Genomic DNA, 15,987 nt, shown 5'->3' on the forward strand with positions numbered 1-15,987 from the left:
CTCTCTGCCCTGGATCACGAAGTAGAGTGGGTCATTTTTGTATGATGGTACACAGCCTGTAGAGTATCTGGGGCTTAGGCTGTTGGCAGTCTTGTGTTGTTGACCTTCTCCTTACATTGTTAGCCTGATGAATTCCAGGTCAGTGAATAGCAGTGTCTCTCCTCTTAAAATTGTCCCATGCTTATAAAGTATTTAAAGTGAGATTAGTGGTTCAAAGGAGTCAGTTAGTGAATGTGTCTTCTTTTTTGCTTTCCAAAATATGATAACCTTATTATAAGACCAAGACATTGGAGTTCATCAGACAAGGGAAATTGGAAGTATAATCCAATGGCAATCCGAACACAATCATAGGGTTTAACATTATTGCGTGATAGACTACCACATGCAATTCTGGGCAATGGCAAGCTATTTTCAGGCAATGGGAAGTCAGTTCAAATGCAATTCAAATTCACGTAAATTTGCTGAACTAGCAAATTCACGTGAATGCGTTCTGGCCCCACTTTCTTTTCATTCGAAATTAAGAGAAATTCCTCCCGTATGATAAACTCCATTGTGATGCAGTGCTTTGAGACCAACAAATGGGTCCTCGAACAGATCAAGCCTGAACATTCCCTGAAAACCAAGATGATTAAACTGAGGCTGTCATACTTTGGTCACTTCATGAGAAGGCACGGCTCATTAGAAAAGACAATAATGTTAGGAAAGGTAGAAGGGAGTAGAAAAAGAGAAAGACCACACATTAGATGCATAGTCTTAATGATGGAGATCATGGGGCTGAATCCACAAGACCTAAACAGAGCACTGGAGGATAGGAGGCTTGGGAATGACTGTAAAACACGAGTTGATGTCTCTAAAACATGACTTCATATAGCTCAACTCAAGGGCAGCTAACAACAACAACATTGAATACACAGGGATCATGAATACAAACCACCCATAAATGCATAATCATAGAATCACAGAATCATAGAGTTGGAAGAGACCACAAGGGCGTTCCAGTCCAACCCCCTCCCATATAGGAACTCTCAAAGTATTGTAGGTTACACATTCATAACTGCATATGTATTTAACCACTGCCCCACCAGGGCTCATGCAAGATCCATGCAAATTAGCTCCAGATTTTATCCTTATTGCAAGACTAGTGTGTGAAGGTTATTTTAGTTCTAAAACACACTGAAGAAATAATCCACACTTGCCTAAAACATCTGAAAAACCTTTTTCTGCCAAATAGTGTTTAAACTTGGGATGGGCAAATTCCTATGGTCAAGAACCACTAAGGGTAATACCAGTACCAATTTCTCATCCCTATTGCCCTGTTCACTCCAGTTTGGCAATTGCAATGATGCTCTATTGGGTAGAAAGATGCTAGAACACCATGCTATATGCAGTGCCTTGAAACATTGCAGGGTAGTGCAACTATTTTCCTGAAGCTCCAGATGAGGACAGAGCAGAGGGGGCTTCAAGTGTGCTGTTGCACCCTGGCTCTCCATCAAGGCAGGGAATCCCCATGTGCCTGGAAATTTAACAAGAAAACCCTTTTAAGAACTCAGGGGTTATTCATCATGAATTGGGACCTCTCATGAAAGATAGAAATTAGTAGTAAACCTTTCTCTGGTGTAATACATAATCTGCATTCATTAAGTTATAAAAATTTCCTTCACATGAGTAGCTTCGGTTAACCTTTAATGTTTGCAAATACAGATGATGAATCCTGAATGGATCAGGTTTATAGTTAAGTCAATAATAAACTGATGTAAATGTAAATTAGAAATAAATTGCATATCATTACAGGGGGCACTTCTTTTAGCAGCTTGCCTCTCACTCCAAAATTTTGAAAATGACAAAATCATAGAATCATAGAGTTGGAAGAGACTGCAAGGGCCATCCAGTCCAATCCCCTGCCATGCAGGAAATCTAAATCAAAGCATCCCTGACAAAAGGCCATTCAGTCTCTGTTTAAAGACCTCTAAGGAAGGCACTCCACTCCAAGGGAATGTGTTCCACTGTTGAACAGCCCTTACTGTCAGGAAGTTCCTCCTCATGTTGATGTGGAATCTCTTTTCCTGTAACTTGCATGCAAGATGCTAAAAGGCCTTTAATATTTTCATAGTATTCTGTAACAGATGGGCATTAAATCCAGAAGATATAGACATAAATAATCATATATACTAATACCATTCTCAATTTTCAGACTGCAGGCATCGTTTAGTCAAACCAAAACAATCTACATGTGAGGTGGATCCACTCACAGGCTTGGAGACAACAACAAAATGTTCAGAAGTACGCTTGCATTACTGTACTATTAGTGAGTTAGGATGGCATATAATGTTAGGACCATGTGGCACGCTTGGCCTGGAAATTACATGGATGTGGCCACTAGTTGGAACTGGAGCAGAGCTAACTACAGTTCAAGTGGCAGGTGTGTATGAGTCAGCATTTGGAAACTGTGCATCATGGGACATCTGATGCAACATGCACAGTAGGTGAAGTCAGTGAAGGGGTACATCATGGGATACAGTATGATGCAACATGGGGATGAAACCAGCCAGGTGTTATTGGTGGCATGGCTATCACATGACTTCATGAAAGACCACATATAAAAAGGAGAATGTGACCATCTCCATTGTTGGTTGTCGAGTTGTTGTGGTTGGTGGTTGGCAAAGCACTTTGTTTGTATATATAGCTGTAAGTATCCAAGATGGCTGTCTGGTACTCTGTGCGATCTTGTAAATAGCTTGCAACAAGTGATTAAAGCCCTGGTGTTCGAGAGAGACTTGCTGTCCAGCTCTGTTATTTCTTCAAGCCGGGAGCTCAAGGCTAAAGCCTGTGTGGGAGGAATTTTTCCTTTTCATTCGAAGACTTTGCAGACATCTCTTCAAGAGCCTTTTGGTGGCATCCTGCTTGCATGGATCAACTCTGCACGTGGTCGTAATGGACACAGTGCGCCTCCTTACACCTCAACATATGCTGTCTGATAAGGCTGATTTACAACTTCATTCTCGCCCCAGACATTGCCAGACCAAGCTACAATGTAGATTTGATTTCCTTTGATATAATGCCATCATAACTCAATTTTTGGTCATTTTGGAGGTCAGAATTCTGTGCCATCTATGCAACAACCCAAATTGCCCCCTCCCAACCTGACTGTTAACTGGCCAGTGGAAGACTGCATGGGGGGGGGGGATGTGAGAGTTTCTGTGCACAGTGTTATGCTAATCTGAAATCTTCTCAATTTTGATGTGTGTGTGCTCTCCCTATGGCCCCAAATATACACTGTACTCTGGGCAACTATAATCTGTGAGGCAAGTGGTCACATCCACACTACCCCTATACACATCAAACAGAATAGTTTGGGAGTTGCAAATGAGAAACTTTAACACCTCTGAAGTCAGGAAGACAGGCAGTTGAGGCAGGATGTTTTGTCGGACAAGCCTGATAAGGCTGATTTACAACTTCATTCTCAACCCGGGCATTGTCAGACCAAGCAATCCTTTACAATGATAAACACCTTTGCCTTCAGATTACTTTTTGCCTATAAAAGATCCCCAAAATCCTTTGTTAGTGGGCTAGTTAGATGACATGGGGACGTTCTGTCACTGTGAAGTCTGACCGTCCGTCCCCCCATTCACCTGAAATGGCTGTATCCCATGCTTTGCCATTCACAATTGGACCCAGAGTCAAGCCTTGTCTTGTGTACGTATCGCCATTAGTTCACCCTCCAACTATTCCAAGCTAACTCCTGATTTTCTTAGTCCTAGCATGTATGCGTGAGTGAATGTGGACTGTTGTGTGGATTTTCCCACTTAGTAAAGAAATATTTTATTTAGAGAATTCTGCCTCTGCTAAGTTCCTTCATTCCTTTACTCCCAGTATACAGGTGGGTAACTTTCTCATAAGGATTGCTTGTAGCACAATCTATTAATTAATTGAGCTAATTAAAAATCCCCCTAGAGAGACTCGTTGCTACAACAAACTAGCAAAGAGATGAGGTGTGGAAAATCCTTACTTTGTTTTATTTCTCAATGATAAAGGTTCTCTTTCTCTATGAAATTCATTTGCTCACCATAAGTTGCCAGGTGACTTGAAGACACACTTACTTTAAAGTTTAGGCTAACTGCAATCTTGCCAAATATGTAAAGCCCATATTTACCCTGTGAATTTCTCTGTGACAGTGGCAGAAAAGCAAATTGAATTCTTGTCTCCACTATATTGAAGTACCTTTTTGAGCTGAAGTTCCTGAGATAAACACACTCTCTTTGTGGTAGCATAGATGAATGGAAGATTTTGCATATGTGAAAAAATATGCACTCATGGCTTTCTGGGTTCCTACCTCCTCCTGGTATGGCTTGGCTCCATCTGACCGCAAAACCATTTGAGCATGAGGGAACTTATCAGGAGTAACTGAGGTGGTGTCTGGAAGCAGCCCGGATTATCCGGGCCATGGAGTTGCCCCCTTCTCCTTTTACCTGGTGCCCTTCATTGCAATGGCATGTAGCTGTTTGCATGCATATCCAGCTGTGCCTCTGGGATCTGCTGCCATGGGTTGCTTTGTTCTGAGGTCAGAGTCAGACATCCAGCATTGATTACATGAGTGGGCACCTTGTTCTGACCTCAAAACAAGTGACTTGCTATGGTGGTGCTGTCGTCTGACGACACAGCACGATGTGTCACAACAGAGGCTCTACATCTTCCAGGAAGAGCCAGAGCAAATAGTAAGGTTTTTTTAACTCTGTTTTAAGAGAGGTATACCCCAGGCTTCATGTTGAACAGGCTGTACATTGTCTGGTCTGTTTGCACAAGAACCGGGGTTTGGACCATGTGTGGTCCAGACTTCCTGCTGAGCCGACTGGAAAAGGTCATTTTATTTGGCCTGTGCAGAGCCTGAGTTATGTTTCCAGCTCAACTTCACTAGGTTTTTAATTCAGCCAAGCACTTCAGTGTATGCTTCATTTTAAACACACACACTCACACTGTTTCATGAACGTTAAACCTAAAAGTCAAGCATATATTGAAATGCTTTATTGGAATGATGCCTTCACTTTTACAGTCTTTAAAAACAGAAATTTACAAATTCTGTTTTCAGTTACTTTTGTTAACAGCATAAGTCTTGGATTATTGCAGTTTCAATCTTAAAAATGGCAGCTACTGAATTGCATTTATTTCAATATTTTGTATTTTGTACATACACATGTTCAAGTAAGCTTTGTAAATAGGCATTCGTTTCTCAAATTTCCTTGAACATTCCCTGTTCAAATGTTGTTGGTGTTTTTTTTTTTTTTTTTTTTTTTGCTGAACTAAATAATCCATAAGGATAGAATTAAATATTCAATAATGCTCAAGGATACTTCTCTTGTGTGAGCAATGGTAGGGTGGGGGCAATGAAGCATTATAGTTCTTAGAAAGACCAATTTACAGCTGATCTGTGTATTTTCTAACGTGGAGGACTAAGGATGGAGTTTGACACCACTAACTGCCATGGATCTATCCTATAGAATCCTGAGATTTGTAGTTTTGTGAGACACCAGCACTCTTTGGCAGAGAAGGCTAAAGACCTTGCTAAACTACAAATCCTAGGATCCCATAAGATGGAACTAAAACACTTAAGGTGATGTAAAACTGAACTATTTCTACAGTGAAGATGCATCCCAAGTTTGCCCCTTGCTCCCAGTCTCATTTTGCTTGTGTATTTTTTCTGGGCAGGAGGAGGTTCAGGATCCAGTAGCAGATTTCTGGGTGATGTGAAATAGATTGGCAATGATTTCTTGCTACTGATTGTTTAACAATGACAACAAAACATCCCTTCACACATGAAGTGGGGAGATGACCAGGAATTGATCTGCTTGTGAATGTGCTGTGAGTTCAACTCTAGTATTCAGAACAAATTCTTGAGTACTTTGGATTAATAGATGGAGAAATTTACAGCTAAACAATATACTTTTTTTCACATTGTCATGAATCTTTTCCCAGAATAGATATGTTACTGAGTTCAGAATTCCGTAATTACAAACCCAAGTCTTTTGCAGTTAGCTCTATGTAGTGAATCTTTGGGGCCTAATAAAAAAACAGCAACACAGATCCTACCAACTAATCTCAAATACTACAAGTAGTGATTCTCTTATTTTATTGATTGTAGGTACAGTACTCTTGGAATTTTTTAAGGTAAAGAACAAGACAAGCAAGTTTTACACATAATACAAGTTATTCCTCAAAATCTGCTTAATAAATCTTTACATGTAATTAGTAGAGCTGTAGTAATAAAAAGTGTGATTTTCTTCACTTCTCCATGCAGATTTATAGACAGTAAAAAATTTTGTAGATAGGAATCTATTGTAGCACAATATATTGGCAGCTGAAGGCATAAATGTACTCGTAGTTACAAGGATTAAGCAATTAATGGAATTAAATTTATTTGCTAGTCCTTTTCAACTAAGGTTCATTATTCACCTGTTTTGGGGCAATGAGATGATCAGACAATACATCAAGGCCCATTAGTTGTAACATTTCTGAGTGTTAGTTGGCAGCTGGATCTTAGGTAGAACATTCTTCCTCTCACTGATGAGTGGATAGCATGAATATATGTTTAGAAATCCAATTTAAACCTTAAATTCTGGAGTTTTAAAAATTAACCTTTTAAAATTTTTGTTAAAAATATCCCATCAGACCAAATGTTTGCTTTAACTATATGAAACTATGTAAATGTAGACACATTTAGGCTGTGTGCAGTGGCATCACTAGGTGGTGAAGGGGGGGAATCACACCAGGTGCCACCTAAAGTGGGGGGGGGGGTGACACCTTTTGACAGAAACAAGCTGTGGCATTTACCTCCTTCCCTTTCAAATGCTTTAAGAGATGGTAAGAGAGGGGTGAAGCTCAGTGAGAGGAGAAAGGAGAGGCCCTAGAATATTTTAAATGAAATTTTCAAATTTCAAAAAAAATATTGTATTTTTAAAAATATTTTTTAAAAACTTTTTAAATTTTCTTTAAAAACATCACATTTTAACCAACTCTTCACTATGTATATGTAAATACATTTAGTTTGTGCATATGATATTGTCATTTGAAGGTATAGTTTTAATTTTGCTAGTTGTTTATGTCACAACTATTAGCATTACATTCAGTGTGGTACATGGGAATTACAATTTATGAGTTACATTAGTGCAAAAAAGCATTACATGCAGCACGCGGGAAGCCGTGCCAGAAAGGCTTCTCCTGCACCCCAGAAGAAACAATGGGGCGCGTGCCCGTGGTGTGCACTCTGTGGTGTGCCAGGTGCGCACCATGGGAGCGAGCCCCATTGTTTCTAATGGGGCTTGAGTTTACCCAGTATTCCCCTTATGCAGTGGGGTCTGGAACGGATCCCTCCCATAAGGGAAGGGCCAACTGTACTAAAGATTCTGTATAGTGTGATATGGAAGGTCAATAGGGGTGTGTGACACCATGAATTATCTCACCGAGTGCCATCAACCCTAGTGGTGCCACTGGCTGTGTGTATGACATTGTAATTTAAAGGTGTAATTTTAATTTTGTTAGTCATTTATGTCATAATGATTGCTATTACAGTTATTAATATATGGAATTATGATTTACAAGTAATATTGCTACAATTTTTTTTTACTAAGGATTCTGTGTGGTGTGGTTTGAGAGGAGATCAATGGGCAGGTGACACCATGAGTTATCACACCAAGTGACACCAACCACAGTGATGTACTGCTCTGGAGACAGATCCTACATTAATGTTTGTCAGAGTTTCTTTCATAGTAGTTCCTGAATGCAACCCTTTCCATCTTCAGTGGTGTCAGAACCTGTAAATTGCCTTGCCTTACATATACAAACACACATAAAAGACACACAAAAACCTCTACGTTAGTTGAGTTTCTTTAGAAACAGGTGTATTCCATTTTCAGACTTCAAAACAATCTGAGGGACTGGAATAGGAGGCTTTGTAGGATCTGGCAAAACTTCAAACTGAAGCAGGATCTGAGCAAGGGCCACTTTCATCTCATTCATAGCAAACTGCTGTCCAATGCAATTCCTGAAAGAAAATAAAAAGGACCAGAAGGAGCCATCAGCTTCTTGGGCCTTTCTTCACTTTGCAAATGGGAATGCATTTGTGTATTTTGTCTTCTAAAGACTGCTTACTGAACCCACTAGACCCTCATATGTCATTACTGATGATGTTCCTAGGTCAGTCAGCCTTATTCATTCTTCTTCCCTTCTCTCTTGCTGCTGCAGATTATATTTATTTCTATCTTGCCTCTTCCCCAATTTGAGACTTAAAGAAGCTTACAACAAATTTAAAAAATATATTATTAAAAGTTGACCTGATACAAAAGTTCAAACAAGATTAAACGATAACTGTTCTGAACAGTTCTCAAAAACTGCCTCCTCTGGGATGGATCTGGAACAGAAGGGGAACAGAACAAAAAGAGTGAGGGATGGTGTGTGCAGTAAAATGCATCTCCCACTCTTTCCTGGTCCTGACCATTCCGTTCTCAGACCAGGCTGGAGCCAGGGAGTGCAGTAAAGTCCAAGGTCTTTTATTTTGCCAGATAAAGTCAAAACATTAAATTATTAGTCACCTTTCAACACTTCCAGAAACATTGCACCTCACCTTTCCTCATGCAGAAGATTTTTTTAAATTTTTTTATTTCAATCAATCAAATTAATTAATTGGTTTAATCAATTAAGTGTCTACACACCTTGCTCCAGCTGCAAAAGGTACAAAAGCATGGGGATGCCTGTGAGATGACTTCTCTGGTGAGAATCTTGTGGGGTCAAATACTTAGATAATACAAAGATCTTTCATTAGCATTTTTAGCTGTCCCACTGATTTCTTGACAACAGGTTTGCTTCAAAGTTTAGAGTATTTAAATAATCCTTGGCATCAATGAAACTTTATGCCATGAGTTTTTAACATATTTAAAGGTTATCAAAGCTGACAGTATTAATCATGTGAAATGTCCTTTATTATTCTCGTCCAATAACTCAAGCCCTGTCTTGTATTCCATTCATAGTATTCCTTGCACAGAATTCCATTCGTACTGAAGATCTGGGAACAATGTTTGTTGCTATGTGATGATAAGTCAGCTTCAATTTATGGCAATCCTATAAATGACAGGTCTCCAATAGATCCTGTTATTAACAGCCCTCCTCAGGTCTTGCAGACTCAGAACAAACTCAACTCATTCCATCTGTACTCTGATCTTTGTCCTTTCCTACTGCCTTCTACTTTTTTCAGTATTATTGTCTTTTCCAGTGAGTCAAATTGTTTCATGTTATATCCAAAGTACAATAGACTTAATTTAGTCTTTTTAACATCTAGTGAGAATGTAGGTTTGATCTGTTCTTTTTGTCTTTTTGGCTGTCCATGGTATCCATAAAACCTTCCTCAAGCACCACATTTCAAATGAGTTGATCTTTTTCTTCACTGTGCAGCTTTACTAGCTATACACAGAAAATGGATATTCTTAGATTCTATCAGAGTGTTTCTAAACTATGATCCTAGTTTTTCAGAAGAGCTAAAGTACCATCTACAATGGAAAATAAATTTATTTCCTAGACATAGGTCAGCCCACTTACAAGATCACTGATGTACCAGGACTGAAGCTCAGTTTATAGGCCCTCATCCAGCCCTTTATTGAATTCAACATTAGCCAAGGACTTGCTGGACCACACCTGATTCAGATGTTACAGGCAGCTAGAGCTCTATGTCATAAGTATGACATGTCTTTTTCCACAAATATTTATGTGGTTACAGATTTTTCACTAGATCAGAGTAAATAAGTGTGTGACTTTTTGATGACATTATTTATCCATTAATTCCAAGATGTTTTTGAGGGATCAATCCAAGGATTAGATTTAGTGCTGACAAACTTCAGGCAAGAGATGTCATATATAAAAGGTCAAATTACACATAACTTCCAATCCAATGTAGTCTGATCCTGATTTTTATGTGTGGTGATGGAGTCAAATGCAGTTTCAGAGACAGAAAACCAAGTTGAAAGATGTTAATATATAATAGGATATACAAATGTTCATAGTGACAGCCAGCATGATGTAGTACAGTGTATCCTTGTTATACGTTGGGGTTTGGTCCCAAGATCCTCCCTGGATAAAAAAATTCCATGGGTGTTCAAGTCCCATTAAACATAATGAAATAGCAAAATGGTGTCCCTTATAAAAAATGGAAAATCAAGGTTTGATATTTGAAATTTATACCTTTTTAAAACATTTTCAAATCATGGATGCTTGAATCCGTGTGGCGCAGTGGTTAAATGCCTGTACTGCAGCCATTCACTCGAAACCACAAGGTTGCGAGTTCAAGACCAACAAAAGGGCCCAAGCTCGACTCAGGCTTGCATCCTTCCGAGGTCGCTAAAATGAGTACCCAGACTGTTGGGGGCAAATTAGCTTACTTGCTAATTAGCTTACTTGCTGTTCACTGCTATGATCTTTGGAATAGCGGTATATAAATAAAACAAATTATTATTATTATTATTAAATAATCCGTGTATAAGAAGTGCTGACTGTAGTTTGAGCACTGGACAATGATTCTGGAGACCAGAGGCTGTGGAAACTCACTTTCTGACCTTGGGCAAGTAATATTCTCTCAACATCAGAGGAAGGCTGAACAAATCTTGCAAAGAAAACCCCATGATATGGTTGCCTTAAGGGTACCATAAGTCAGAAATGACTGGAAGGCACACAACAACACTATGCGTTCATAATCCTTTCCCAATAGATTGTTCCCTGAAATTAAATTACTACCTTTGAAGATAGCATAAGGGTAAATGATTAACAACTCCTCCTCTCAAGTGTACCTGTCTTTCTTCTTTAAAGATATTGTAACAGCCCATCGGTATCAGACTAAAAGTTCAGTTAGCATCCTGCTTTCCACAAGGGAACGAGATTTCTCAGGGATCACACAGACAGAGCTGGAAGGCAACGGCCTCTCCAATTATTGCTGTCCAACAAATGGAATATTTATTTTTACCTTAATTGCAAAACATTAAGTTTATAAGGTTTGCATAGCTACTTCATAGTGAAATTACTTGAACTTTAATTAAAACATGCAGATTAGCTGTGGCCAACAGGCTATGGGATGCTTTCACACTTAGGAATTACTTCTGAGAGCTGTCACCTGCCTTTAACTCATTACAGTTACCTCTGGGTCTTCCCATATGCTTGGATTTCGGTGGATACAGTAGATACTGATGAACACGGTTGCACCTGAAAAAAAAAAAGAAATAACAGAGTTAATCTCAATAGCCAAGAAATATAATTAGCTAAAGCTTATTCAACAGCAAAAATATCAGTTCAGGGAAGAAACTGAATTCTAGAACTGAGGTTTCTAGATTATGAGTTAACTAAAGCAGGCCACATCTGCATGACCTGTGCCTCCCTTCTCACTTATGCCAGCTTCACCCTCAGAGAACCAGTGTAATGTAGTGGTTTGAGTGCTGGATAACAACTTTGGAGACCAGGATTCAAATTCCTGCTTGGCCATGAAAACCCACTGGGTAACCTTGGGCAAGTCACAATCTCAGCCTCAGAGGAAGGCAGTGGCAAACATCTGAGCAATTCTTGTTAGGAAAATCCATGATAGGTACAACTTAGGGTTGCCATAGATCAGAAATAACTGGAAGGCACACAACTACAATGGCCACTAGAAAACTACAGGGACATAATGAGCTAATTTATGTTTCCCCCATCTCTTTTAAAATCACATTGGTGCTTTCCCTCCCCCAATACCAGAAGTGATGTCCCCAGGCACAAGTTCAGGGTCTACAATTGCCAGAAACAGCCAGTCACACCCCCTTTATTATTCTGAGAGTACAACTAGCCATTTTGTTTAGTCAAATATTTTTCTGGGAGGCTCCACGCTTTCAGGGTCGCAGGTGGAATCAAGTATGCCTTTTCACTGATGACATTTGCCAGTTTCTGAACTAAAGCGAGTTGACCCTTCAATTGTATTAAATCATTGAAACATGTTAGCCACATCTCACTATGATAGTGTTGCCATTTGTCCCAGAAAACCTGGAAAATCCTGGATTGGTGGGACTAAAAAATGTCCCGGCCAGCTGGACCAGTCAATGCAGTAAATTCCAGATTTCTCCTTCTTTGCAAGTGATAAATAAGTAGGTCAAAATGTGACCATGGTGATGAAGCAGGAAACAGTGCAAGAAGACTGACACTGGGAGTGCCTCATCCCACCCTGCAGGCACTGGTTGCTACTGCGCAGGTGTAGCATTGCCATTTTATTCTTCCACTCCCTCTCCCTTTTCCTCACAGGCCCAAAAGGCAGAAAAGGAAAGGAGGCAAGCAGAGATGGCCTTGTGTTGTATGGTGATTGTGTTGGTGGCTTGAGCCTAGGGCTGGATAGCATGGTGGAACTTCACTTCCAAACAGCCTCGAGATTAAAGGGAATCCCTTTTATTCTCGGGGGCTGCTTGGAAGCCTCCTTCTTTTTACATCAATAAGGGGGCAAAAGAAGAAAAAAAGAGCTCTTGACTTGGTACTGGGATTGAAGTTGAAACAAAATGGTAGAAAAAGTGCAGTGATTAATGTGTTGAATTTGCATTATCAGAATGCAAATTAGTAATATGCATAATTGTAATAATTGTCATAATATGAAAATTAGATGCCCAGATATGAGGTGCTGGAATATCTCTCAGTCTTACCACCACAATAAGCATGTTGGGTAGGAAATAGGGAAAAGTTGCTGTTTCCAAGCTGTGAACCTCATTTCCATGAGAGGTGCTCTCAGACTCCCCTCTGATGTTTAAATTATGAGGCAGTAGTTTTTGTGTGTTCTGTAGCTTTATCTTTTTATCTTTTAATTATGTCTTAAATATATTTTACACAGTTTTAACAATGTGCTTTTAAACAGAATTTATTTTTTAAAACTTTTGTAAATACAGTTTTAGCTTGTCTATATTTTAAACTTTTTTGTAAGCCACTTTGAATTCACTACCAGAAGAAAGTCAGAGAATAAAACTAGCAAGCAAAAAACAAATCAATCACTGTTTAATTTCTGCAAAAGGGCACAATGGTACACTTTATAATTTTTACAAAAGAGCCTGATGCAAACCTAAAGATTCTTTTTTTTTCACTTCAGAAGACTGACCATGTCCCAGAGTGAATGCCGGAGTGAACTAACCTTCAGGCAAGGTGCGTCCATCACAAAAGGTTACAGGTTTGTTAAGTTGTCGAGACACTCCAGGGACTGGAGGGTAAAGACGGAGGCTCTCCTTTATACACATGGTGATGTAAGGCATCTTTCCAAGGTCATCCCTGAAGAGATCAAATAAAACTATGTTTAAGACAGTGGTACTCAAACTTTTTGCCCTTGGGATCCCCTTAACATCTATGCGCAGACATTACTACCCCCCCCGCCACTTGATGTAGTATATGAATAAAAATATTTTGTTAAATTAGTATTCATAATTTTATTTGCATATTCATGTATATAAATATTTTAACATTTTATAAGGAAATAACATTGTTCAAATCAGAACAGTTCTAAGCAAATTTAATATTTAACCTTAAGGCATGTATAACTTTTAGACATAAAAAGGTTTGGGAAGAGAAGGAGGGATCAGGAACTCCCCCTTGAACAACCCTTGCACCCCTCCTAGGGTTCCCACCCCACTGTTTGAGAACCAGTGTTTTAAACATTTCCTTTCACAACAGTGTTGACGTACTGGCAGTTTTGTAACAAGTGGGCATAATACTGCAGTTGAGACACGTTTTATTGCTAGTTCATAAAGGCCAAAACAACTTGGGACCTGATTATGTAAAATACCACTTTCTTTGTTAGAGATCCATTTGTTTTTTGATATCAGTCATTCAGAGCTATGTAGTGGTACCTACAGTTTGGAATTCTCTTCCATCAAAACTTTAACACACTTTAACTGTCCTTAGCTTTTGGTGCTTGTTAAAAACATATCTATCTGAGCAAGCCTTCCCTGTTTAGTACAGGTCAACATCCATCTTTTGGACCTCAAAAAAAAATTTATGTGTTGAGTATTCATACATTTTATATTTTATTGATGTGTTATTCTTTTTGTGTGCTTCCATTACATTTTTGAATTACACTGACTCTAACACAACCATAGGGTTTTCTTGGAAAATTTCTTCAGAGGGGGTTTACAGAGGAAGGGTGTTGTAGGGTGGACAAAAGACAGACACATGTTTGGCAATAAAAAGGCCACAACTTTATTTTGCATATAAGAACCTCACATGAGGGTTGGCCAGAAAGCATGAGGTCTGGATCTGACATCCACCAACCCATGTTGGTCGATGACCCACTTGCCTGGCCTCGCCCAGGCATTCGGGATGATAGAGGGGGAACCGGCCCGTCTTTAGCTCACCACTTAACCGCTGCCGGCTATGCGCCTGGGCGCATCTTCGCCCCATGTCACCAGGAGTGCAGAATCGATGCCGCCCCCGCACTGGCGACATCACTAGCCCTTAGCACCCCTGGGTCCCCGGGGGACTCCCGATTCCGTGCTCCGCAGCATCGGAAACCATGCCCATTCAGATCCATGACCTATGCTACTGCCCCCAACTGGAAGTTGTGACAGAGAGCAGCAACCTAGGGAGAGGCAGGTGTGGAGCCTGTTAAAAATGGCGCCGAGGCCCGAGCGGCCGGGGCCTATATTGGCGCCTCAGCCAATGATTGGCCAGGAACCGGGTTGGACCCGCCTCCTGGCCAATCAGGCCCCGGGCGCCCTGGGCCAGCAGCCAATTCGGGCCGGTTCCGGCCGCAAGGGAGGCTGGGAACTGTAGTTCCCAGCCACGGAAGCAGCCCGGGCACGCAGCGCCCCATTTCCGCTCCCAGAGGAGTGCAAACATGAAGGTAAGGCAAGAAGGATCCTAGGGCTGTAAAGCAGAATCATCTTGTTTTAAATGGATGAGTAAAATAGAAGAAGATTCAGGATTGGCAAAATCTTGTCAATGATTATCCAAATGTAAGAATACTTAGAATTTTGCAGTATAGAATTAGCATTTGTACAGAAGAAATGGATGGGGGCAGGAAGTGACAAGAAATAGAAGTTAGGAATGTTTTTCCTTCAAATAGACTATTTAATTTTAAAAGCTTCAGACAAATGAAGTTAAAGGTCTCACCACTGAACAGTGTCACGGTCCCCCAGAGTTTCCTTTATCTCCTCCCTGCATCTTTGTTGATGTTCTGGATTCTGGGCCATTGCATATAAGAGCCAGGAGATCCCACTTGCTGTGGTATCATGACCTTCAAACATAAAAGTGTCCACTTCAGCACGCAGATCTTCTTTAGATAACCCAACTCCATTTTCATCCTGAGGAAATGCAGAGATTAGCTACTGAAAAGAGTTCAAATGTGTTAAAGGTAAAAAGATTCTCATGATTAGGTGGAAGCTATCTTTTTCAAGCTGTATTTAAATTATATAATTGATTATTTATTAATGAAGGCAGATTAATTATTACCACTATGAGCTCTGAGATAGTCCCCCCTGATTCTTCTGCTCATAATCTTCTATCGCCCTCGCCTAACAAATTTTCTGTGTTTCCTCCTGCTTCTTTGGATGAACTCTCTGCACTTCTGAACGCTTGCAAACCTGCAACCTGTTCTCTTGACCCAATTCCTACTCGTCTTCTAATCTCTATAGCTCCCTCTTTTCTGCCCTCACTTCTCCATATCTTCAATCTCTCTCTCTCTACAGGCTCCTTCCTGTTGGACTTCAAACATGCTCTCATTTCCCCAATTCTGAAAGAAACCTTCTCTTGTCCCCTCCTCTCTATCTAGCTATCGTCCGATTTCTCTTCTTCCCTTTCTTTCTAAGGTTTTGGAACGGGTTGTTTATTCTCGCTGTCTTGAGTTTCTTGAAGCCAACTCCATCCTCAATCCCTTTCAGTCTGGTTTCCGCCCAAGGCATTCTATAGAGACCACTCTCACTAAGATCTCGAATGACCTTTTACAGGCCAAGGCTAATGGCCTTTACTCTC

The 15,987-nt window shown here is 40.1% G+C and overlaps 1 protein-coding gene across 1 annotated transcript in view; it reads right to left on the bottom strand.

Moving 5' to 3' along the window:
- Window positions 1–7,541: 7,541 nt before the first annotated feature.
- LOC121927840 (cytochrome P450 4B1-like) overlaps window positions 7,542–15,987 on the bottom strand; it is a 47,227-nt gene continuing 38,781 nt past the window's right edge. Inside the window, 5 exon segments of the mRNA XM_042461775.1 lie at window positions 7,542–8,032; window positions 8,700–8,782; window positions 11,165–11,229; window positions 13,160–13,293; window positions 15,130–15,320. Of these exon segments, the coding sequence (XP_042317709.1) occupies window positions 7,864–8,032; window positions 8,700–8,782; window positions 11,165–11,229; window positions 13,160–13,293; window positions 15,130–15,320 (642 nt within the window). The 3' untranslated portion in view covers window positions 7,542–7,863.

This window comes from Sceloporus undulatus, chromosome 4 (genome assembly GCF_019175285.1).
Source record: "Sceloporus undulatus isolate JIND9_A2432 ecotype Alabama chromosome 4, SceUnd_v1.1, whole genome shotgun sequence".
Lineage (NCBI taxonomy): Eukaryota > Metazoa > Chordata > Lepidosauria > Squamata > Phrynosomatidae > Sceloporus > Sceloporus undulatus.